This window comes from Thalassophryne amazonica, chromosome 13 (assembly GCF_902500255.1).
Source record: "Thalassophryne amazonica chromosome 13, fThaAma1.1, whole genome shotgun sequence".
NCBI classification, from domain to species: Eukaryota; Metazoa; Chordata; class Actinopteri; order Batrachoidiformes; family Batrachoididae; genus Thalassophryne; species Thalassophryne amazonica.
In genome coordinates, this window is record NC_047115.1 from 44,175,804 (window position 1) to 44,199,119 (window position 23,316).

General features: G+C 40.3%; 1 protein-coding gene across 2 annotated transcripts in view; it reads left to right on the top strand.

The window, feature by feature from the left end:
- Positions 1-22,992, top strand: part of LOC117522886 (CSC1-like protein 2) — an 81,248-nt gene extending 58,256 nt beyond the window's left edge. For both annotated transcript variants that reach the window (XM_034184304.1, XM_034184305.1), the window contains 9 exons: positions 12,268-12,374; positions 12,504-12,590; positions 12,696-12,761; positions 16,060-16,222; positions 17,503-17,608; positions 17,781-17,948; positions 18,148-18,263; positions 18,349-18,417; positions 20,374-22,992. In XM_034184304.1, coding sequence (XP_034040195.1) covers positions 12,268-12,374; positions 12,504-12,590; positions 12,696-12,761; positions 16,060-16,222; positions 17,503-17,608; positions 17,781-17,948; positions 18,148-18,263; positions 18,349-18,417; positions 20,374-20,541 — 1,050 coding nt within the window. In that variant the 3' untranslated portion in view covers positions 20,542-22,992. The remainder of the gene's footprint in view (positions 1-12,267; positions 12,375-12,503; positions 12,591-12,695; positions 12,762-16,059; positions 16,223-17,502; positions 17,609-17,780; positions 17,949-18,147; positions 18,264-18,348; positions 18,418-20,373) is intronic.
- Positions 22,993-23,316: the final 324 nt, after the last annotated feature.

Sequence of the window (23,316 nt, forward strand, 5' to 3'; positions counted from 1 at the left end):
CAATCTATCTTTGTTAGTTGGCTATGTACCACAGGCTTTTAAGGTGGCAGTAATTAAACCATTACTTAAAAAGCCATCACTTGACCCAGCTATCTTAGCTAATTATAGGCCAATCTCCAACCTTCCTTTTCTCTCAAAGATTCTTGAGAGGGTAGTTGTAAAACAGCTAACTGATCACCTGCAGAGGAATGGTCTATTTGAAGAGTTTCAGTCAGGTTTTACAATTCATCATAGTACAGAAACAGCATTAGTGAAGGTTACAAATGATCTTCTTATGGCTTTGGACAGTGGACTTATCTCTGTGCTTGTTCTGTTGGACCTCAGTGCTGCTTTTGATACTGTTGACCATAAAATTTTATTACAGAGATTAGAGCATGTCATAGGTATTAAAGGCACTGCGCTGCGGTGGTTTGAATCATATTTGTCTAATAGATTACAGTTTGTTCATGTAAATGGGGAATCTTCTTCACAGACTAAAGTTAATTATGGAGTTCCACAAGGTTCTGTGCTAGGACCAATTTTATTCACTTTATACATGCTTCCCTTAGGCAGTATTATTAGATGGTATTGCTTAAATTTTCATTGTTACGCAGATGATACCCAGCTTTATCTATCTATAAGCCAGAGGACACACACCAATTAGCTAAACTGCAGGATTGTCTTACAGACATAAAGACATGGATGACCTCTAATTTCCTGCTTTTAAACTCAGATAAAACTGAAGTTATTGTACTTGGCCCCACAAATCTTAGAAGCATGGTGTCTAACCAGATCTCTACTCTGGATGGCATTTCCCTGACCTCTAGTAATACTGTGAGAAATCTTGGAGTCATTTTTGATCAGGATATGTCATTCAAAGCGCATATTAAACAACTATGTAGGACTGCCTTTTTGCATTTACGCAATATCTCTAAAATCAGAAAGGTCTTGTCTCAGAGTGATGCTGAAAAACTAATTCATGCATTTATTTCCTCTAGGCTGGACTATTGTAATTCATTATTATCAGGTTGTCCTAAAAGTTCCCTAAAAAGCCTTCAGTTAATTCAAAATGCTGCAGCTAGAGTACTGACGGGGACTAGCAGGAGAGAGCATATCTCACCCGTGTTGGCCTCTCTTCATTGGCTTCCTGTTAATTCTAGAATAGAATTTAAAATTCTTCTTCTTACTTATAAGGTTTTGAATAATCAGGTCCCATCTTATCTTAGGGACCTCGTAGTACCATATTACCCCATTAGAGCGCTTCGCTCTCAGACTGCAGGCTTACTTGTAGTTCCTAGGGTTTGTAAGAGTAGAATGGGAGGCAGAGCCTTCAGCTTTCAGGCTCCTCTCCTGTGGAACCAGCTCCCAATTCAGATCAGGGAGACAGATACCCTCTCTACTTTTAAGATTAGGCTTAAAACTTGCCTTTTCGCTAAGGCTTATAGTTAGGGCTGGATCAGGTGACCCTGGACCATCCCTTGGTTATGCTGCTTTAGACGTAGACTGTGGGGGGGGTTCCCATGATGCACTGTTTCTTTCTCTTTTTGCTCTGTATGCATCACTCTGCATTTAATCATTAGTGATCGATCTCTGCCCCCCTCCACAGCATGTCTTTTTCCTGGTTCTTTCCCTCAGCCCCAACCAGTCTCAGCAGAAGACTGCCCCTCCCTGAGCCTGGTTCTGCTGGAGGTTTCTTCCTGTTAAAAGGGAGTTTTTCCTTCCCACTGTAGGCAAGTGCTTGCTCATAGGGGGTCGTTTTGACCGTTGCGGTTTTTCATAATTATTGTATGGCCTTGCCTTACAATATAAAGCGCCTTGGGGCAACTGTTTGTTGTGATTTGGCGCTATATAAAAAAAAAAGTTGATTGATTGATTGACTGACTGCCACAATTTTTTTCCTGATTTCTTAGTGTTTCTTAAAGCCAGAAAGTTGCCATTTGAAATTACTTTAGTTTTGTGTCATGTCTGTGATCTGCTTTTTTTCTACAAAATTAAACAACTGAATGAACATCCTCCGAGGCCGGTGATTCCATAATTTTTGCCAGGGGTTGTAGTACACAAATTGCGGGCATTCGTTGTCGTCCGCAACAAAAATGGCCAAAAATGACAAATGTCCCAATATGAATTATGCATATATTAATAGTATATAGCGAATATATGATGAACAATCACAGTTATATAACGCATGTAGAGAGGAAACTGATCCGACACATTGAGATTATCACAGCAGTATTACGGGAGTATTATGAATGCTTTGCGCACGTATTGCACGTGCACGGCATCTGCATTGTGGTCATAAAATAAGCGCACTTGGGCCGTCGGCATCACTATTCACACCAACAATACAGCCTCTGGAGCATTTGCTGGAGTTGGACTAGTTGATCAGAGTGTTGTCATGCGAGGGTTAACTGTTCATGAGTTTGGGGAGCGGGAGGGGGGAAGCCGCTCGGGGTGTGAGATGGTGGTTTTTATTTTATTTATTTATTTATTTATTGAGTGTGTCACAGAAAACAGACTTGAGGGTGAGTTGTGGCTAAACAGCAACTCTTCCTTTTGTTGGTGTTAAATAAAAGTCCTGGATTGCAGCAGCTATGTCTTTGTGGATTTACACAGCCGGACCGGCTCTGACTGGCAGGTATGTCGCTTTCTGCCACATATAGTACTTTGGGTTTACGTGACGTGTTTGTTATGCATTCACAGATTGTCCGCAAAGCAGATGTAATAAAAATGCTTTATTTGTGGCCAGTCTGTATGCATTCGCTACAACATATTTTAGTTTGTGATGTGGACATAATGGGCATGATATATGTTTTACACACTGTCCCGGTCCGCCTCCAAGCCGCAAATCCCCGTCAGTTGCGGATATCAGCAGTTAACGGCAGATATACAGCGCATAGAGTGAGTATGTATTGTGTATGAATTGAGTATGTATTGAGTATGTAAGGCGGATATTATCCGCATCCAGATTTTTGAGCTACTCAAAAATCCTGACTGCGGACATGAGTGCCTCTGCGGATGATCACGGGCATGTTCGGATGACGGCCGACTCATACAGGCCTGTTACATGGATATTGCGGATGTTTGGCGAATATGGGCCAATTTTGTGCGCAATCCATACGCAAATCCTCCTAAACGCCAGTGGGACAGGGCCCTTAGGATGGACTACAGGACAACAGGCAAGGAGCTTGGTGAGAAGACAACTACTGTTGGAGCAATTATTAAGAAATGGAAGAAACATAAGATGACTGTCAATCTTCCTCGGTCTTGGGCTCCATGCAAGATCTCACCTTGTGGGGTAAGGATGATTCTGAGAAAGCCCAGAACTACACAGGAGGACCTTGTCAATGACCTGAAGAGAGCTGGGACCACAGTCACAAAGATCACATTAGTAACACATGATGCTGTCATGGTTTAAAATCCTGCAGGGCAGCAAGGTCCCACTACTCAAGCCAGCACATGTCCAGGCCTGTTTGAAGTTTGCCAGTGACCATCTGGATGACCAGAGGAGGCATGGGAGAAGGTCATGTGGTCAGGTGAGACCAGAATAGAGCTTTTTAGTATCAACTCCACTCACTGTATTTGGAGGATGAGAACAACCAGAAGAACACCGTTCCAACTGTGAAGCATGGGAGTGGAAACATCATTTTTGGGGGTGCTTTTCTGCAAAGGAGACAGGACGACTGCACCGTGTTGAAGGGAGGATGGATGGATGGGGTCATGTATGGTGAGATTCTGGCAAACAACCTCCTTCCCTCAGTAAGAGCATTGAAGATGGGTCGTGGCTGGGTCTTCCAGCATGACAATGACCCCAAACACACAGCCAGGGCAACTAAGAAGGAGCTCTGTAAGAAGCACTTCAAGGTCCTGGAGTGGCCGAGCCAGTCTCCAGACCTGAACTCAATATAAAATCTTTGGAGGGAGCTGAAACTCGAAACTGAACAATCTGGAGAAGATCTGGATGGAGGAGTGGACCAAAATCCCTGCTGCAGTGTGCAAACTTGGTCAAGAACTACAGGAAACGTCTGACCTCTGTAACTGCAAACAAGGCATCTGTACCAAATATTAAGTTCTGTTTTTCTATTGTATCAAATACTTACTTCATGCAATAAAATGCGAATTATTTCAAAATCATACAATATGACTTTCTGTTTTTTTTTTAAACATTCTGTCTCTCACAGTTGAGGTGTACCTACAATAAAAAAAATTATAGACCTCTCCATTCTTTGTAGGTGGCAAAATCCACAGTGGCACAAATACTTATTTGCCTTTGCATGTGTAAAATATCTTTAATTTTTGTGCGTTGTTAGAGTGGACCTTTTGTTGTTGGAGTTTCTTTTATTTCCTGTATTGATTCCTCTATTGTCATTGCTGTTAATGAATTCATGATTTTTCTGTAGACAACCAGATAATGTCAGTCAGGCAGACATTGTGATTACAAATGCAATTAATTGTGCAGCCCACCTTTGAACCCAGGAACATCTCTAGTGTGTGTATAGTAAACAGCTGCAACTGCTGAGTTAATTATCTTCTGTAAATATAACCAACTCCATTTGTGGAAAAATGGTTTAATGGCAAAAAAGTAACTGGACATTTGGCTGCTTAGCTTATTATTAGCTGTGTTTTATTCTGTCTTTTCGTTAACAAGTAATCATATCAAAGTTTTTGTTTGTTTTTTTGTCATTTTTTTCTTTTCCAACCACATGTTGAATTTGAAAGTGGAATCTGAGTAAATTAATTTAATTATCTTATAATGCGCGAAATCACAGCAAAAGCCGTCTCAAGGTGCCTTACATAAAACAAGTCAACATAAAATTGAATAAATAATTAAAAATGAATAAAAAAAATTCAAATACATAAATCAATCAATCAACTTTTTTTTTATATAGCGCCAAATCACAACAAACAGTTGCCCCAAGGCGCTTTATATTGTAAGGCAAGGCTATACAATAATTATGAAAAACCCCAACGGTCAAAACGACCCCCTATGAGCAAGCACTTGGCTACAGTGGGAAGGAAAAACTCCCTTTTAACAGGAAGAAACCTCCAGCAGAACCAGGCTCAGGGAGGGGCAGTCTTCTGCTGAGACTGGTTGGGGCTGAGGGAAAGAACCAGGAAAAAGACATGTTGTGGAGGGGGGCAGAGATCGATCACTAATGATTAAATGCAGAGTGATGCATACAGAGCAAAAAGAGAAAGAAACAGTGCATCATGGGAACCCCCCCACAGTCTACGTCTAAAGCAGCATAACCAAGGGATGGTCCAGGGTCACCTGATCCAGCCCTAACTATAAGCCTTAGGCGAAAAGGAAAGTTTTAAGCCTAATCTTAAAAGTAGAGAGGGTATCTGTCTCCCTGATCTGAATTGGGAGCTGGTTCCACAGGAGAGGAGCCTGAAAGCTGAAGGCTCTGCCTCCCATTCTACTCTTACAAACCCTAGGAACTACAAGTAAGCCTGCAGTCTGAGAGCGAAGCGCTCTAATGGGGTAATATGGTACTACGAGGTCCCTAAGATAAGATGGGACCTGATTATTCAAAACCTTATAAGTAAGAAGAAGAATTTTAAATTCTATTCTAGAATTAACAGGAAGCCAATGAAGAGAGGCCAACACGGCCTCTGCTAGTCCTCCTGCTAGTCCCCGTCAGTACTCTAGCTGCAGCATTTTGAATTAACTGAAGGCTTTTTAGGGAACTTTTAGGACAACCTGATAATAATGAATTACAATAGTCCAGCCTAGAGGAAATAAATGCATGAATTAGTTTTTCAGCATCACTCTGAGACAAGACCTTTCTGATTTTAGAGATATCGCGTAAATGCAAAAAGGCAGTCCTACATATTTGTTTAATATGCGCTTTGAATGACATATCCTGATCAAAAATGACTCCAAGATTTCTCACAGTATTACTAGAGGTCAGGGAAATGCCATCCAGAGTAAAGATCTTGTTAGACACCATGCTTCTAAGATTTGTGGGGCCAAGTACAATAACTTCAGTTTTATCTGAGTTTAAAAGCAGAAAATTAGAGGTCATCCATGTCTTTATGTCTGTAAGACAATCCTGCAGTTTAGCTAATTGGTGTGTATCCTCTGGCTTCATGGATAGATAAAGCTGGGTATCATCTGCGTAACAATGAAAATTTAAGCAATACCGTCTAATAATACTGCCTAAGGGAAGCATGTATAAAGTGAATAAAATTGGTCCTAGCACAGAACCTTGTGGAACTCCATAATTAACTTTAGTCTGTGAAGAAGATTCCCCATTTACATGAACAAACTGTAATCTATTAGACAAATATGATTCAAACCACCGCAGCGCAGTGCCTTTAATACCTATGACATGCTCTAATCTCTGTAATAAAATTTTATGGTCAACAGTATCAAAAGCAGCACTGAGGTCCAACAGAACAAGCACAGAGAGAAGTCCACTGTCCGACGCCATAACAAGATCATTTGTAACCTTCATCTAATGCTGTTTCTGTACTATGATGAATTCTAAAACCTGACTGAAACTCTTCAAATAGACCATTCCTCTGCAGGTGATCAGTTAGCTGTTTTACAACTACCCTCTCAAGAATCTTTGAGAGAAAAGGAAGGTTGGAGATTGGCCTATAATTAGCTAAGATAGCTGGGTCAAGTGATGGCTTTTTAAGTAATGGTTTAATTACTGCCACCTTAAAAGCCTGTGGTACATAGCCAACTAACAACGATAGATTGATCATATTTAAGATTGAAGCATTAAATAATGGTAGGACTTCCTTGAGCAGCCTGGCAGGAATGGGGTCTAATAAACATGTTGATGGTTTGGATGAAGTAACTAATGAAAATAACTCAGACAGAACAATCGGAGAGAAAGAGTCTAACCAAATACCGGCATCACTGAAAGCAGCCAAAGATAACGATACATCTTTGGGATGGTTATGAGTAATTTTTTCTCTAATAGTCAAAATTTTGTTAGCAAAGAAAGTCATGAAGTCATTACTAGTTAAAGTTAATGGAATACTCAGCTCAATAGAGCTCTGACTGTCAGCCTGGCTACAGTGCTGAAAAGAAACCTGGGGTTGTTCTTATTTTCTTCAATTAGTGATGAGTAGATAGATGTCCTAGCTTTACGGAGGGCTTTTTTATAGAGCAACAAACTCTTTTTCCAGGCTAAGTGAAGATCTTCTAAATTAGTGAGACGCCATTTCCTCTCCAACTTACGGGTTATCTGCTTTAAGCTACGAGTTTGTGAGTTATACCACGGAGTCAGACACTTCTGATTTAAAGCTCTCTTTTTCAGAGGAGCTACAGCATCCATAGTTGTCTTCAATGAGGATGTAAAACTATTGACGAGATACTCTAACTCCCTTACAGAGTTTAGGTAGCTACTCTGCTCTGTGTTGGTATATGACATTAGAGAACATAAAGAAGGAATCATATCCTTAAACCTAGTTACAGCGCTTTCTGAAAGACTTCTAGTGTAATGAAACTTATTCCCCACTGCAGGGTAGTCCATCAGGGTAAATGTAAATGTTATTAAAAAATGATCAGACAGAAGGGAGTTTTCAGGGAATACTGTTAAGTCTTCTATTTCCATACCATAAGTCAGAACAAGATCTAAGATATGATTAAAGTGGTGGGTGGACTCATTTACTTTTTGAGCAAAGCCAATAGAGTCTAATAATAGATTAAATGCAGTGTTGAGGCTGTCATTCTCAGCATCTGTGTGGATGTTAAAATCGCCCACTATAATTATCTTATCTGAGCTAAGCACTAAGTCAGACAAAAGGTCTGAAAATTCACAGAGAAACTCACAGTAACGACCAGGTGGACGATAGATAATAACAAATAAAACTGGTTTTTGGGACTTCCAATTTGGATGGACAAGACTAAGAGACAAGTTTTCAAATGAATTAAAGCTCTGTCTAGGTTTTTGATTAATTAATAAGCTGGAATGGAAGATTGCTGCTAATCCTCCACCCCGGCCCGTGCTACGAGCATTCTGACAGTTAGTGTGACTCGGGGGTGTTGACTCATTTAAACTAACATATTCATCCTGCTGTAACCAGGTTTCTGTTAGGCAGAATAAATCAATATGTTGATCAATTATATAATTTACCAACAGGGACTTAGAAGAGAGAGACCTAATGTTTAATAGACCACATTTAACTGTTTTAGTCTGGTGCAGTTGAAGGTGCTATATTATTTTTTCTTTTTGAATTTTTATGCTTAAATAGATTTTTGCTGGTTATTGGTGGTCTGGGAGCAGGCACCGTCTCTACGGGGATGGGGTAATGAGGGGATGGCAGGGGGAGAGAAGCTGCAGAGAGGTGTATAAGACCACAGCTCTGCCTCCTGGTCCCAACGCTGGACAGTCACAGTTTGGAGGATCCAAGAAAATTGGCCAGATTTCTAGAAATGAGAGCTGCTCCATCCAAAGTAGGATGGATGCCGTCTCTCCTAACAAGACCAGGTTTTCCCCAGAAGCTTTGCCAATTATCTATGAAGCCCACCTCATTTTTTGGACACCACTCAGACAACCAGCAATTCAAGGAGAACATGCAGCTAAACATGTCACTCCCGGTCTGATTGGGGAGGGGCCCAGAGAAAACAACAGAGTCCGACATTGTTTTTGCAAAGTTACACACCGATTTAATGTTAATTTTAGTGACCTCCGATTGGCGTAACCGAGTGTCATTACTGCCGACGTGAATTACAATCTTACCAAATTTACGCTTAGCCTTAGCCAGCAATTTCAAATGTCCTTCAATGTCGCCTGCTCTGGCCCCTGGAAGACAATTGACAATGGTTGCTAGTGTCGCTAACTTCACATTTCTCAAAACAGAGTCGCCAATAACCAGAGTTTGATCCTCGGCGAGTGTATCGTCGAGTGGGAAAAAACGGTTAGAGATGTGAACGGGTTGACGGTGTACACGGGGCTTCTGTTTAGGGCTACGCTTCCTCCTCACAGTCACCCAGTCAGCCTGCTTTCCCGACTGCCCGGGATCTGCCAGGGGGGAACTAACGGCGGCTAAGCTACCTTGGTCCGCACCGACTACAGGGGCCTGGCTAGCTGTAGAATTTTCCACGGTGCGGAGCCGAGTCTCCAATTCGCCCAGCCTGGCCTCCAAAGCTACGAATAAGCTGCACTTATTACAAGTACCGTTACTGCTAAAGGAGGCCGAGAAATAACTAAACATTTCACACCCAGAGCAGAAAAGTACGGGAGAGAATAAAACAGAAGTAAAAGAACAAAACAAATAAAAATAAAAACTATCCATAAGAAAGAGAATAAAAATAGGTTTTGAACCTTGACTTAAAAATGTCCACGGACTCAGACTGCCTCACGGTCGCAGGAAGACTGTTCCACAGGGTGTGTGCATGATACGAAAAGGCTCTTTGACCTGGTGACTTCTTCTTCACCCTGGGAACACGGACATCCTGCGGCCGCAAAGCCCGGGCCGGCACGTAGAGTTCCATCAGATCAGCCAGATAAGATGGCGCCAATCCATGAACAACCTTATAAGTCAATAGCAAAACCTTAAAATCTGCTCTCACAGAGACAGGGAGTAGTGCAAAGATACCAAAATGTGTGTAATATGTTCAAACCTTCTGCTACGTGTAAGAAGTCTGGTGGCAGTGTTCTGAACCTGCTGAAGACCCCTAATGCTGGACTGTGGTAACCCTGAAAATAGAACATTACAATAATCTAGTCTAGAAGAAACAAAAGCATGAATCAGGGTCTCAGCATCAGCCATGGACAGGATGGGGCGGATCCTCGCTATATTTCTCAGATGGAAAAAAGCAGTCCTAGTAACATCCCTGATGTGGAGGTCAAAAGACAAAGTGGGATCAAAAATTACCCCAAGGTTCCTCATTTTGTCCGTATGATGTATGACACACGAACCCAGGCTGAGCGCCAGCTGGTCAAACTGATGCTGATGTCTTGCTGGACCAAGAACCATCATTTCAGTCTTATCAAAGTTCAAAAGTAGGAAGTAACTAGACATCCAACTTCTCACTGATAGAAGACAGTCCTCCAGGGATTTTATGGGAGTGAGATTTCCCGCAGTTATCGGCATGTACAACTGAGTATCATCAGCATAACAATGAAAGGCAATCCCAAAACTCTGCAGTATACGCCCAAGGGGTGCCACATACAAGGAGAAAAGCAAGGGGCCTAAAACAGATCCCTGTGGAACCCCAAATCTCATGTCGGCAAGGTCAGAGGTAGTGCCATTATACAAGACACATTGAGAACAACTGGACAGATATGATGTCAACCAGGCAAGGGCACTTCCAGTAATCCCAAAAAAATTCTCCAACCTATTGAGCAAAATATGATGATCCACAGTATCAAACGCAGCACTAGATCTAACAACACCAAAACCGTAGTGGTGTCTCAGTCCATTGCTCGCAGAAGATCATTCACTACTTTAGTGAGCGCTGTCTCTGTGGAGTGATATTTCCTAAAAGCAGACTGCAGCGGCTCAAAAAGATCAGTCTCAGTAAGGTGGTCTACAAGCTGCCGTGAAACCACCTTTTCTAAAATTTTGGAACAGAATTATAGATTTGATATCGGCCTGTAATTTTTCACTACACTAGGGTCAAGATTAGATTTCTTAAGTAATGGTCTAAATGACTTCCAAAGAAAAAAAAGAAAATACATTACATTTAAAAAAAAATCAAAACAAATCCATCAGTCACATCTTGTACTTTCTTACAGAAGAAGGAAAGCACAGGTGAACTCAGGACCCCAAAGGTCTGATGTACACAGATAATCTGTGTATTTGGGCGACCATTTTTTTTTTTTTTTTTGCTGTGGTGAAGATAATCCTATATTTGCTTTATCAGAAATGTCTATCGAGAAAAGGCTTCACTAGAGGAACTGTAGACGGTTGATTACAAGACGTATTATGGTACAAAGCTAAGATGGGCATATTAGATTTAGCCAAAAATACATTTTGACCACAAGGAGGCCAATATGAACAATGACATCAAAGTGTAAAAGCAACTGAAAGCATTTTAAGGCAAAGAAATTGATTGTTGTGCAGTCCAAGTCAGTCATCTGACCTGATTCCATGTGAGTATGCATTTCACTTGCATGATTTTAACAAGAAGTGAATACTCCCTGGTAGTGTATTAACTGCAGAGAGCTCCACCTTCTGGGCATGTCTGTGAGTACTGTTGAATTTGAGGCAGTTATTTACTGCAGAATATTAGATGCTCCATTGTGATTGTCCTGGATGAAGATTCAGGGCCAGGCTTTCAGTGACTGTACGTGACCATCAAAAGTGTATCTGTGTGAGGTGAAAGTGTTGAAGTTGCAGAGAGATTCATTTATCTCAGCATTGGCATTCATGTCTGACTCCTTGGCCTTTGAAGTTAGGAGACATTTGGGGAAAAAGATTAAGGAGCAGTGAGATCCCTGGACAGACGTGTCTGGTGATGCAGATAGCTTTTCAGAAGAATTAAGGTCCAAATCATAGGGCTCTAGCATTTCTTGTCTTACTGCATGGTTGTAAGACTTTAATGCTAACCAGCCAGCTAGATGTCTTTGGTGCTAGGTCTCTTCAGAGAATCCTTGGATACCACTGGAATAACTTTATTCTCAAACTGTGACTTTGGGGAGACTCAGATGAAGACATTGCTTGTGTTGCGACCAAGCATCAGCTGCGATATTTTGGCCATGTGGCATTTTTTTTCTGTAGGCGTTATCTAGCATGCATTTGCCTTAGTGTTGAGGGCCCCAGCAGCTGGAGGTGGCCAAAAGGATACCTCCATGTCACCTGGCTACAGATTGGTTACTTTTGAGAAGTGGAGATAGACAGGTTGTCTCACTGCCTGGTGTCCCAGGCAGTGAGACAACCTGTCTATCTCCGGGGCTGTTTTGTGGTGTGCTGATGTGACATCATTGCATGCTCCCTTACCCGATTTATAATGTCCTGTAATTCAAACACTCTACATATTTTTTGAGTAAATACTTTGAAAATAAAACTGATGGAGCTTGTATTCTGTTTTTTTCTCCTTTTGTATACTGCAGAATCCAGCTAAAATAAAAATGACATTTCCAGTTACTACATTTTGTGATTTCTTAGCAGAATCTCGTCAGTTTGCAAGTCCCAAGTCAAATCTCAAGTCAGCTTGCAAACAGTTGGTGGTCATTATGACTTGGGACTTGCTGATTCATGACTTGAGAATGACTTGATGGTGACTTCATTCCACCTCGGTTTCTTACTGGGTATTTTAAAAAGACAATGGTTGTCCCATTGTAGCGCATATGTTTTTAACATGCGTTTCTTTCTGTCTTCCAGACACCAATTATCACCCAGTTTTTCCCCACTCTTCTGCTGTGGTCTTTCTCTGCTCTGCTTCCCACCATTGTGTACTACTCAGCCTTCTTTGAAGCCCACTGGACCCGGTATGGTTTGCACTCAGCAGTGAAGAGTTGAACTCCTTCTTTGAAGCCTTCTTTCCCTTTTCCTTTTTGAGGGGGTAATGTTTGTGTCATTCTGTTTGAGAATGTTTGTCCTTCTGGCGATCCCTGTAGGTCTGGAGAAAACAGGACTACAATGCATAAATGCTACACTTTCTTAATCTTCATGGTTCTGTTGCTGCCCTCCCTCGGACTTACCAGGTATAGAAGACTTTTTTTTAACACAAGATACTATGAAATGATGCTTCACAGAAAAATGCCTTCATTTGTTTCATTATTTTGAAATATTGTTTTGTGTCCTTGTAGTTTGGATGTCTTCTTTCGCTGGCTTTTTGATAGACGCTTTTTGCAAGATGCTACTGTGAGATTTGAGTAAGTAACCATGTTTACCCATTCAATTTCCCTTCAGAAACTATTGAACAGGTGGTTGTACTTGGAAATTTAAATGTTGAAGTAATTGCAGCTTTTCCTTTAGCTGGATGTTTATGTTCAGATCTGTCATTATCTGCCCCAAACACGGTCAAGTCAGTTTAATTATATAATGCCAAATCACAACATAAGTGGTCCCAAGGCACCCCACAAGGGACGTATAACTCTTATTACATGATAGACTTACAGTTGTGTTCAAAATAATGGCAGTGTTTAAAAAGTGAGTAAAGCTCAAAATCCTTATAATAGCTTTCCTTTCCATAATGAAATCAAAACATGAAAAAGGATAAATTTGTTATTACTGTACAGGAAGTGAAGAAAAAGGCTTATTACACTCAACAAAAATATAAATGCAACACTTCTGGTTTTGCTCCCATTTTGTATGAGATGAACTCAAAGATCTAAAACTTTTTCCACATACACAATATCACCATTTCCCTCAAATATTGTTCACAAACCAGTCGAAATCTGTGATAGTGAGCACTTCTCTTTTGCTGAGATAATCCATCCCACCTCACAGGTGTGCCATATCAAGATGCTGATTAGACACCATGATTAGTGCACAGGTGTGCCTTAGACTGCCCACAATAAAAGGCCACTCTAAAAGGTGCAGTTTTGTTTTATTGGGGGGGGTATACCAGTTAGTATCTGGTGTGACCACCATTTGCCTCATGCAGTGCAACACATCTCCTTCGCATAGAGTTGAAGAGAACACCTCTCCAACGTGCCAAACGCCAGCGAATGTGAGCATTTGCCCACTCAAGTCGGTTACGACAACGAACTGGAGTCAGGTCGAGACCCCGATGAGGATGACGAGCATGCAGATGAGCTTCCCTGAGACTGTTTCTGACAGTTTGTGCAGAAATTCTTTGGTTATGCAAACCGATTGTTTCAGCAGCTGTCCGAGTGGCTGGTCTCAGACGATCTTGGAGGTGAACATGCTGGATGTGGAGGTCCTGGGCTGGTGTGGTTACACGTGGTCTGCGGTTGTGAGGCTGGTTGGATGTACTGCCAAATTCTCTGAAACGCCTTTGAGACGGCTTATGGTAGAGAAATGAACATTCAATACACGAGCAACAGCTCTGGTTGACATTCCTGCTGTCAGCATGCCAAGTGCACGCTCCCTCAAATCTTGCGACATCTGTGGCATTGTGCTGTGTGATAAAACTGCACCTTTCAGAGTGGCCTTTTATTGTGGGCAGTCTAAGGCACACCTGTGCACTAATCATGGTGTCTAATCAGCATCTTGATATGGCACACCTGTGATGTGGGATGGATTATCTCAGCAAAGAAGTGCTCACTATCACAGATTTAGACTGGTTTGTGAACAATATTTGAGGGAAATGGTGATATTGTGTATGTGGAAAAAGTTTTAGATCTTTGAGTTCATCTCATACAAAATGGGAGCAAAACCAAAAGTGTTGCGTTTATATTTTTGTTGAGTATAGAATGTTAAAAAAACTATAGCAGTATCTGCATTTTTCTTTACGAATGCAAATATTTACTATATAAGTGGGGGAAAATGCTTGAAGGTTTAGCTTTCCTGTGAATCACTGAGCTAATATTTAGTTGTATTATCACTGTTTCTGAGAACTGCTTCACATCTATGTTCCATTGAGTCAGCCAACTTCTGGCATCTGTGAACAGGTATTCCAGCCCAGAATAATTGGACTACATTTCACAATTCTTCTGCATTTCTTGGTTTTGCCTCAGCATTTTTGATGTCACCTCACAAATTATCTATTGGGATTAAAGTCCCTGGATTGGGCTGGCCGCTCCATAACGATCTTGTTGGTCTGAAACCAAGATGGTGCTCACTTACTGGTGTGTTTGGGGTTGTTGTCTTGTTGAAACACTTATTTCAAGGGCATTTCCTCTTTGGCATAATTCAACCTGACTACTTCAAGTATTTTGATGTATTCAAACTGATCCATTATCACTGGTATGTGATTTTAAAAATGGCAGACACCACATTGTGAGAAATATCCCCATAGTATGATGCTTGCTGCACAATGCTTCACTGTCTTCACAGTCTGAGGCTTGAATTCAGTTTTTGAGGGTCATCTGTAACCCCTAGACCCAAAAAGAACAATCTTGCTTTCATCAGTCCACAAAATGTTGCACCATTTCTGTTTAGGCCAGTCAATGTGTTCTTTGGCAAATTGTAACCTCTTCAGTATGTCATTTTTTTCCAAAAATGGGACTTTGTGGGGGCTTTTTATCCATAGCTTGGCTTCACATAGGTGTCTTCTAATTGTTACAGTACTCACAGGTAAGTTTAGACCTTCTTTGATCACCCTGGAGCTGACCATTGGTGGAGTCTTTGCCATTTTGGCACTTCTTTAGTCCATTGGAACAGTGGTTTTCCATTTTCTTCCATTTTTTTTAGGTTTTGGTTGCAATTTTAAAGCATTTCAGATCATTTAAGCTGAGCAGCCTATCTTTTTCGGCACTTTGTTTTTTTTCCCCCTCCAGTCAACTTTTTAATCAAAGTACGCTGTTCTGAACAATGTCTGGAATGACCCATTTAAATTCAGATTTTCAGAGAGAAATGCACAACAACCAGCGCATGTACATCATTTGCTGCCTTCATCCTTAAATAGGGGCCACCTGTATAGGTGTAGTAATGGTCACTGGAAAAAAAATGCAGATACTGCTATTTTTTTGAACAGCCTAATAGTCCTTTTGCTTCACTTTCTGTAAACCAATAACAAATTTGAAAAATGTTTCTTCATGTTTACATATGGAATAGAATGTGCAGTGTTCCCAAATGTATTTGCATGTACGGAAATAAAAGCTGTTTTAAGGATTTTAAGCTTTACTCACTTTAAAAAAAAAACAAAAAAAAACACTATTTTGAATGCAGCTAGTTGTATTTATGCAGTAACATTTGTTTTACTGCCATATTTCATTTAAGCATTGTGAAAACTGTGAAGCTCTACTGAATCTACTGGTACCTTGTTTCCCATGTAACAATAAGAAATATACTCAAAACCTGGGTTAATTTTTTTTTAGTCATAGCACTACTATTATTCTGAACACTACTGTACATATTGGTTAACCCATTTCATAGAAATCTGACATGACATGCACCCAGATTTTTATTTAGGTTAATAGGATTGCTAATATAGAATGTCTCACCTCTGTTCCTTTAAGATAAACTTCCAACAGGATTGTCTTGTCTAGTTGTAGAGTGTGTCTGAGCGTCACTGTTAATTGGTCTCATTTCTTTGGCCTCTAGGTGTGTTTTCCTTCCTGACAATGGGGCTTTCTTTGTGAATTATGTCATTGCCTCTGCATTCATTGGTAATGCCATGGACCTGCTCAGGATTCCTGGTCTACTTATGTACATGATTCGCCTTTCCATGGCTCGATCTGCAGCTGAGCGAAGGAACGTCAAGAGGGTTAGTTTGTCCCTTGTTTGCCTACTTGAAATAATTTCTGGTTCTTTGAAGTATGTTGGTCCAACCTTGTCCATGAACGTGTGGTAAAACTAAATATGGATAGATAAAATGCCACATACAGGAATAATCAGCCACATGCAAAGTGAAAATTTTAATAATAATAAAAACAAAAATAAATCCGTCATTGCTCTGTAATTGCATTTAAAATTCGCAATTGAAAATTTGTCTGATATTTTTATAATTTCACCAAATTAACATAAAATTAAAACAGGGAAGTATATTTAAAATATTAATAATTTGAGTACTGTGTCCAAAACAGTATAAAATATCTTAAGGCTCCCACCTTTTGAATACACAAGGTGCATCAATTTATGGTGCTTTGTGTTTGTTGGGGTCTTCATTAACTGTTGTTTTTTGGGGGGGGGAGAGAGATCAGCCAAAAATGTAATAAAGACAAATAACTTTGCTCTCTATTTTTAAAAAGAACTTCAAAACAATCAAAACAAGGAACTTTTGCCTGTGGGCCTGAATGAGAACAAGATGTACAGTATTTAAATAATATTTTAAAATAAAATACTTGTTATATTAAATTGCAGTGTGAACTGTATTGGTGAATAACAATTACCTTTGTTGACAAAGGAATTATAGCAAATAAATAAAACAAAGCAGTTATTTGTTTACAACATCAAATTCTTTTTCAAAACATGAGGATGTCCACATTGTCTAATGAGATTATATAGCCCTTTCAGCAGGAACACCACTTGCCAAAAGTTGGGGAAAGTCTTTGTTACCCGGAGCTCAGTGGACTCCCAGCCACTTAGTCTCGGCTTCGCTCAGTATGTGATCTCAGCAAGCTCAGTGCACACGCTCAGCCTTCAGTTGCTGATATTTTGGAGTGATTGTTTCCATGCTTGGACCCTAGCTTGCGTTGAGCACAACCAGGCTGACTCAAGCAGCACATGAGGTAGCAGAGACTCTGCTTTGTCCATATTCCATTCACATGAAAATGCAAATGCTTTTTCCCTGCTCACTTTGATTTGAGTACAACTCTGCACTGAGATGTATACAGTTATTTTAAAAACATGCCACCGTGAGAATATAAATCTGTATCTCACATTATTATATAAGCTTTGCAGTTGCTCTGCAGTTCATATGCATGCATGACTCTGGGGGAAGGTCCACACACATCAGCTATGATCCATTACACCATAAGTATAAATCCAGAGTTTAGGCTGTTTGGAGTCACATTTTGTGTTAACCTGTGAAATTGTGTCTCGTAGCACCAAGCCTATGAGTTCCAATTTGGAGCAGCTTATGCCTGGATGATGTGTGTTTTCACTGTGGTTATGACCTACAGTATCATCTGCCCAATCATCGTTCCATTTGGTGAGTGCAGTTATTTAGTGCTGTATGAAGAGTAAAGCTCCAGAGTTGCAGCTGTGTCACATTAAGGTGGTGCGATCCTCCAAGAGCTTAAGCATAAACACTCAGAGCACAGGGAGGCTATCATGGTTTTAATGGGATTAGTTTCACTGACTGTTTTTCCTTTCCTGTGTAGGACTGATGTACATGCTGCTGAAACACTTGGCAGACAGGTACAACATGTACTATGCCTACCTACCATCTAAACTGGACAAGAAGATTCATTCTGGGGCTGTGAACCAAGTGGTTGCTGCCCCCATACTCTGTCTCTTTTGGCTACTTTTTTTCTCCATTGTTCGCTCAGGTAAGATGAGAGCTCCGTCTACAGGCCGATGTTGTCTTACCACTTTTTAATTTATTGACTGCTTTGGCGCTTTGAGCGTCTGATGCAGATGGAAAAGCGCTATATAAATGCTGCCTATTTATATAAATGCAGTCCATTTATTTACATTTAAAGTACAACCATTTGGTACATAGGTGTTCCTCTACTTTTCTTCCCTTAGGATTTACATCTGGAACATCCATGTTCACGTTAGTTACTTTGATCATGACGGTCATTATCTGCCTCTCTCATGTCTGCTTTGGTCATTTCAAATATCTCAGCGCCCACAATTATAAGGTACTAGTCATTGTGTTTGAATATAATTAATTCTTTTGGCCAGTATTGCATTCAGCTGATTGTTTTAACTGCACTTTTGTCCCAGATTGACACAGATATAGATTTATTGGAGAAGGCTCGTCCAGATGGCACACCTGTTCCCGCCAAGCCAGCAGTAAGTATATGGTCAAATAATTCATCTTATGTGACCCATTATGCATTCATGGGATGAGGTGGGGTTTTCCCAACATTTCCTTATGCTCCCAAAGTGAGAATTACTTTTGACTAGGCATAATGACAAATCCATTAAGGGTACATTTTTAAATAGGTAATCATACCTATTGCTTATTGACCTACAGTCAAATAACTCATCAAAACATCATGTGTGCATGTCATTAGCTGCTTAAGATGCAAAGAATTCACATTAGGACCTGAATTTTGGTAATACCTAGGTGAGAAATGCAGTAAGAAATCGCTACGGTCTTGATCACTGTCTCGATTCCAAATTAAATTATGTATTTATGAATCTGCCTTCATAATTTGCCAGTCTGTTAGCAAAGACGGTTCAGGTCTTACATATTTGTTTTGTTGTGCTGTGAGGCAAACTATTCCTCGAAAAAGGAGGGGCAAGAAATGTTTTTAAAAGTCTGTAGGCAGAATTGTCATGTAGTGGTAGATAGCGACACACTTAATCTGGGTATTCACAAGTGTTGTCGTGCGCAAGATTGAAGATGGATTCTGCATATTCTGGCCAACATTTTCTCAGTTCATTTTTGTGTTTTTTTTTTTTTTTATACAGTTCTAGAACTACTCAGCTCCACTGGACCCTGTTTTTGTACCAAGCACATTGTTTTCCTTTTAAATTGAGTACTTCACAGTACTTCCTTAACATGAGCTGGGTCGTCATGGCACTGCTGCAAAAAAATTTCCGTGACATCTTTTTGTACACAACACAAACAATAGAGGACATCGAGGGATAAGTAACACTAAACGTTTGTTTCAAACATCCTCCATCATCGTCTCCACCAAGCCATGGCCGAGTTGAGGCTACAATCCCACCCTGTTGCTCGCCAGTTGATGTCCGTAAATAGTGTTCACCTGGTTGAACCATTTCCAACTCTTACATTTCGACCCACTCTGACTGTCATCCTTAATAGTCTGTAATCACTCTTAACCTTTTTTAACTTTTACCTACATTGTTGGAATGTGGGTACCTAGTGGTGATCATGAGTGACCAGCAACTGGGAGACCTCCTGATACACCTTCTCCTTTCGGGACACTCTGTCCAACTCTCTTTGGTGGCTCAGGACAGGATCCAAACTCAGGAATGTCTGCACCTCGTCAGTGGGCCATGGTGTGGTTTTGCACACAGCAGACATGTAAAACTCCCTTGAAATGAATGGGGGGGGGGAAGCAAATTGTCACAGTATTGCTGTGGCCAGTATTTAAAAATGGCGGGTTTGATTCTTGTGTCAGACGTTGTGCTCATGACTCTTCCAGTGACAACACTTTCTGACCAATAAGTGGCCAACAGTCTGTTGATGTCACAGTTTGGTTATCAGCTCAGCGTGCTTAGAGCAGATACCAAAGAAAAAAGCACCAGGTACTAATAATGCAAAAGCAAAAAAAAAAAAAAGAGTAGAGCCAAGTAGCGTAGTGCTCTAACTATATAATGCAAAAGTCCTGTTTGTTTCGCTCGGATATGTCCTGCTTCTCTATGTGCTGGGTGGGAGAAGTAGGGAAGCTGTCATGTTACTTTCATTCAAAGTGACTGGGTTAAGAATTTCTCTGGTGATTTGCACTTATTAATTGAATATTGTTTTGTGACAGTGAACACCATGAATGTACATGTAAGAAAAAATTGAATTTTAAACAGCACTGTTACTGAAAATCTGTATCCATTTTAAAAGTAAGCCAAATTGTACAATGTAATGGAACAGTCAGACAATAAATAAATAGAAACAGGTAATCTGACATTAAAAATTCATTGAAACCAATCTGTTCTGCTGTTGATGGTGACCAGAGCTGTGAGTTGAAAGCTTCCCACCCCTCAACTCCTGTACTGTGAACTGACAATAAGTTCTGAATATGGGTCTCAGACTTTGCTGCTTCATTTTCTCCCTTCCAACAGATGTACGTTGCTCAGGTACTTCAGGATCAAGGTTCAGAGGAAACTGGTTCAGGCAGCGGTGAGGACGACGGCCAAGGATCTTCACAGGACGAGGAAATAATCAGTGTGGAAAATGGCTTGAATGAGTCCGGTGAAGAAAGACTCATTGAAAATGAAATACGGCACTGACACTGCCTTCTGCAGGAAAGATATCCAAAGTTTTAACTTTTGGAGTGCACTGACCATGTATTGAATTAAGAACTGAAGCAACAGTTGTACAAAGCATCTCATCTTCCTTCCAACACCCTGACACTAACACAGGCTCGGAATCTGCAGAGAACTTAATGGAGTGTGGAGAAAGGATGGGCAGAGAAACCCCTCTGCTGCAGCGATGGGCTATAGCACACCACAGGACTGCGAACAGAACTATTCAAGAAAAAAAAACACTAGTGCACAGATAACAGGTTTCGTTTTTGTTTTCGGCCTTCTTGTGTAACTTTGTATTTCCTTAACATTTTGTTGCACTTGAAAAGGGGCAACCTGGCCTTGTGCTTTACAGACGTCAGGTGGCAAGGGTTTCTCCCGTACAATAAGCTTGAGTTTCACTGTGGTACTCTAGGATGGTAGTTGTTGAGTTTTGCCCATAATTGGTTCTCAGTGTCAATGATTGGTGCCACTAAATATTTCATCTGAACAAGTATGTCTTGAGAGAGTTTCCATGCCGGCAGTTAGCTTGCTTTGTGCAAATTTAACAGGCCCAAGTGAGTAGTTCTTATCTCAAATAGGCCTTTAACAATTAAGAAAGGAAATCCACAACTGTTACACACTGTAACACTACTGAATGCTCGGGCGCTGTATACAGTGACAACATTCCAGAATTGGGGAAAATAGCCTGTTTTGGCATCGTATTTATTTATCATTGTGGTGTTGGAACTGCTATCAAGAAAGCTTGATATAGAACATGGTTCACATCTTGGCACACTACGTTTTTATGTTATGGGGCCTGCTGTTGGGTTGCTGCTAACCCTACACTGAGGGAATTCCATAGACGGCCACCGCTGGGTGATTTAGAGCACTGAAACAGTCATCCGCTGGTGTTTCTCGCAGGATGGATTCCGGATGGTTCTCTTAACTGTCTTATTTCATTTGCAGTGTTTTTGTCTTTTTTTTTTTTTTTTAATCTTGTTTCAAATGAGCATTCAGCATTGTTAGCTAGCCATCTGTCTGGGTTTTTTGCAGTGTTAGCCTTACGTAGGGATCATGTAATCACATTTAGGTAGCATGCGTCCGCTGTGCAAAGCTGCAGTTTGTCGTTTTCCAGCTCTCTCTGTCTGTCTGTAGATCATTAAACTCAAAATAACAGCTCTTGCGTTAAGCTTCATAAGTGAGTTTAGCAGTAGATTTGATCCAAATCCATTCATCTTCATTGTCAAATCTTCATGCTACATTATGTGCTCCCAACTGACGGCAAAAACAGAAACGTTAGATTGCTCATTTGATTGTTGAGTAGTGAATTATGCAAACATTACATTTTCAGATTGTCTATAGCTTTATGAAGCCTCTTCCAGATGATCGTGTTTTTATACATGTATATACAGTACAAAGCAAAGACCAACATCAGGTAAATGAATGAGAAATACCTGATTTGCCTCGTTCATATCAAGAAGCTTCTATTCTGGAAGACCAGGAAGGCACAGACGAGGAAAACGCCAACAAACTACACTGTAATCCCATTCATATACACACACACAGACACAGTGGTGCGCCTTCTCAGGATTTAAAGAGCATCTTTGTGTTTTTCATCAGTAAAGACAACAGTAAGTTTGCTTGTAAACGTAGGATTGTTACCACTACTGACTAACTATAGACCAGCCGTGATTGGGCAGTGTTTAAAATGCTGCTGTGAGAGCTGCTGGGGGATTTGTGCACTAATCTTCACTTAATATGATTGACAGAGGTGAATGTGTGCTCATACAGTGTTTCCATAATGTGGTTATGGATTTATTACAGCCCTAATGAGCTTTGTTTGAGAACACCGAAGCTCCTCTGGTCATGAAAAGGTGATTTTTTTTTTTTTTTTTTTTTAAACTTGTCCAAAAAAGAAAAACACTGAATGTATGTTAATTCCAGGAGTTGTGAAAATTTAATGACAGACTCACTAACTACAAAACACTTTTTTTTTTTTTTATGGACAGCAGCAGGAACATGCACTGATTTCACTGAGGAGTTATGGAAATGACTGGATGAACTGAAGCGCTGCAGGTTGACAGCGGTTGTTATTTCATGATTTTTCTATTTTGTTACTCATCCTCTCACTGACTCATTTGAACTCGTGCCCATGAGGTCTGTGGAACTCACTGGAAATAAATGGATTATTTGGGGATGAGTATTTGTGCTCTCTCCGGCTTGGTTTCTCCAAGTTTACGAAGAACTGATGGTTGAATCTAAAAAAAAAAAAAAACTGCACAGTTACAATGTTTTGTGTGCTTTTTGTTTTTATTATTAATACATGTGCTGTTAGGTAGGAGGCATAATAATGACACATCTAAGCATTTGACATCTGATATTCTCATTGTTTCCAAAGGGCGTCTGCAGCCTCTTACTGCTCATTGGACAATAAAGTTTAATCATGTTTGCAACCCCATGCCAGTTTTTCTTTATTAAAGATCCCTGTTAATATTTTTAAATGTGGACTTATCAGTTTAAACCAAAAGCTGACACACTATTGACAGAAAAACAATGTACAATATTAATTTTTTTAAACAATCTTTAAATGCTTTTTTTTGGAATTTTTTGCTGCTTTCTTTATGCTTGATTGAACATTAATTTGGCGTTAATGGGTCATGAATGAAAAATGTTAGTTGGTTTCCTCCTTATTTTTGAAGTCTTTTGTGCTTTATGATCAGCCTAAATTGGTTTGTTGTTTTTGTACTTTAGTTTGGAAAACAAACGTCATAAAGGCTT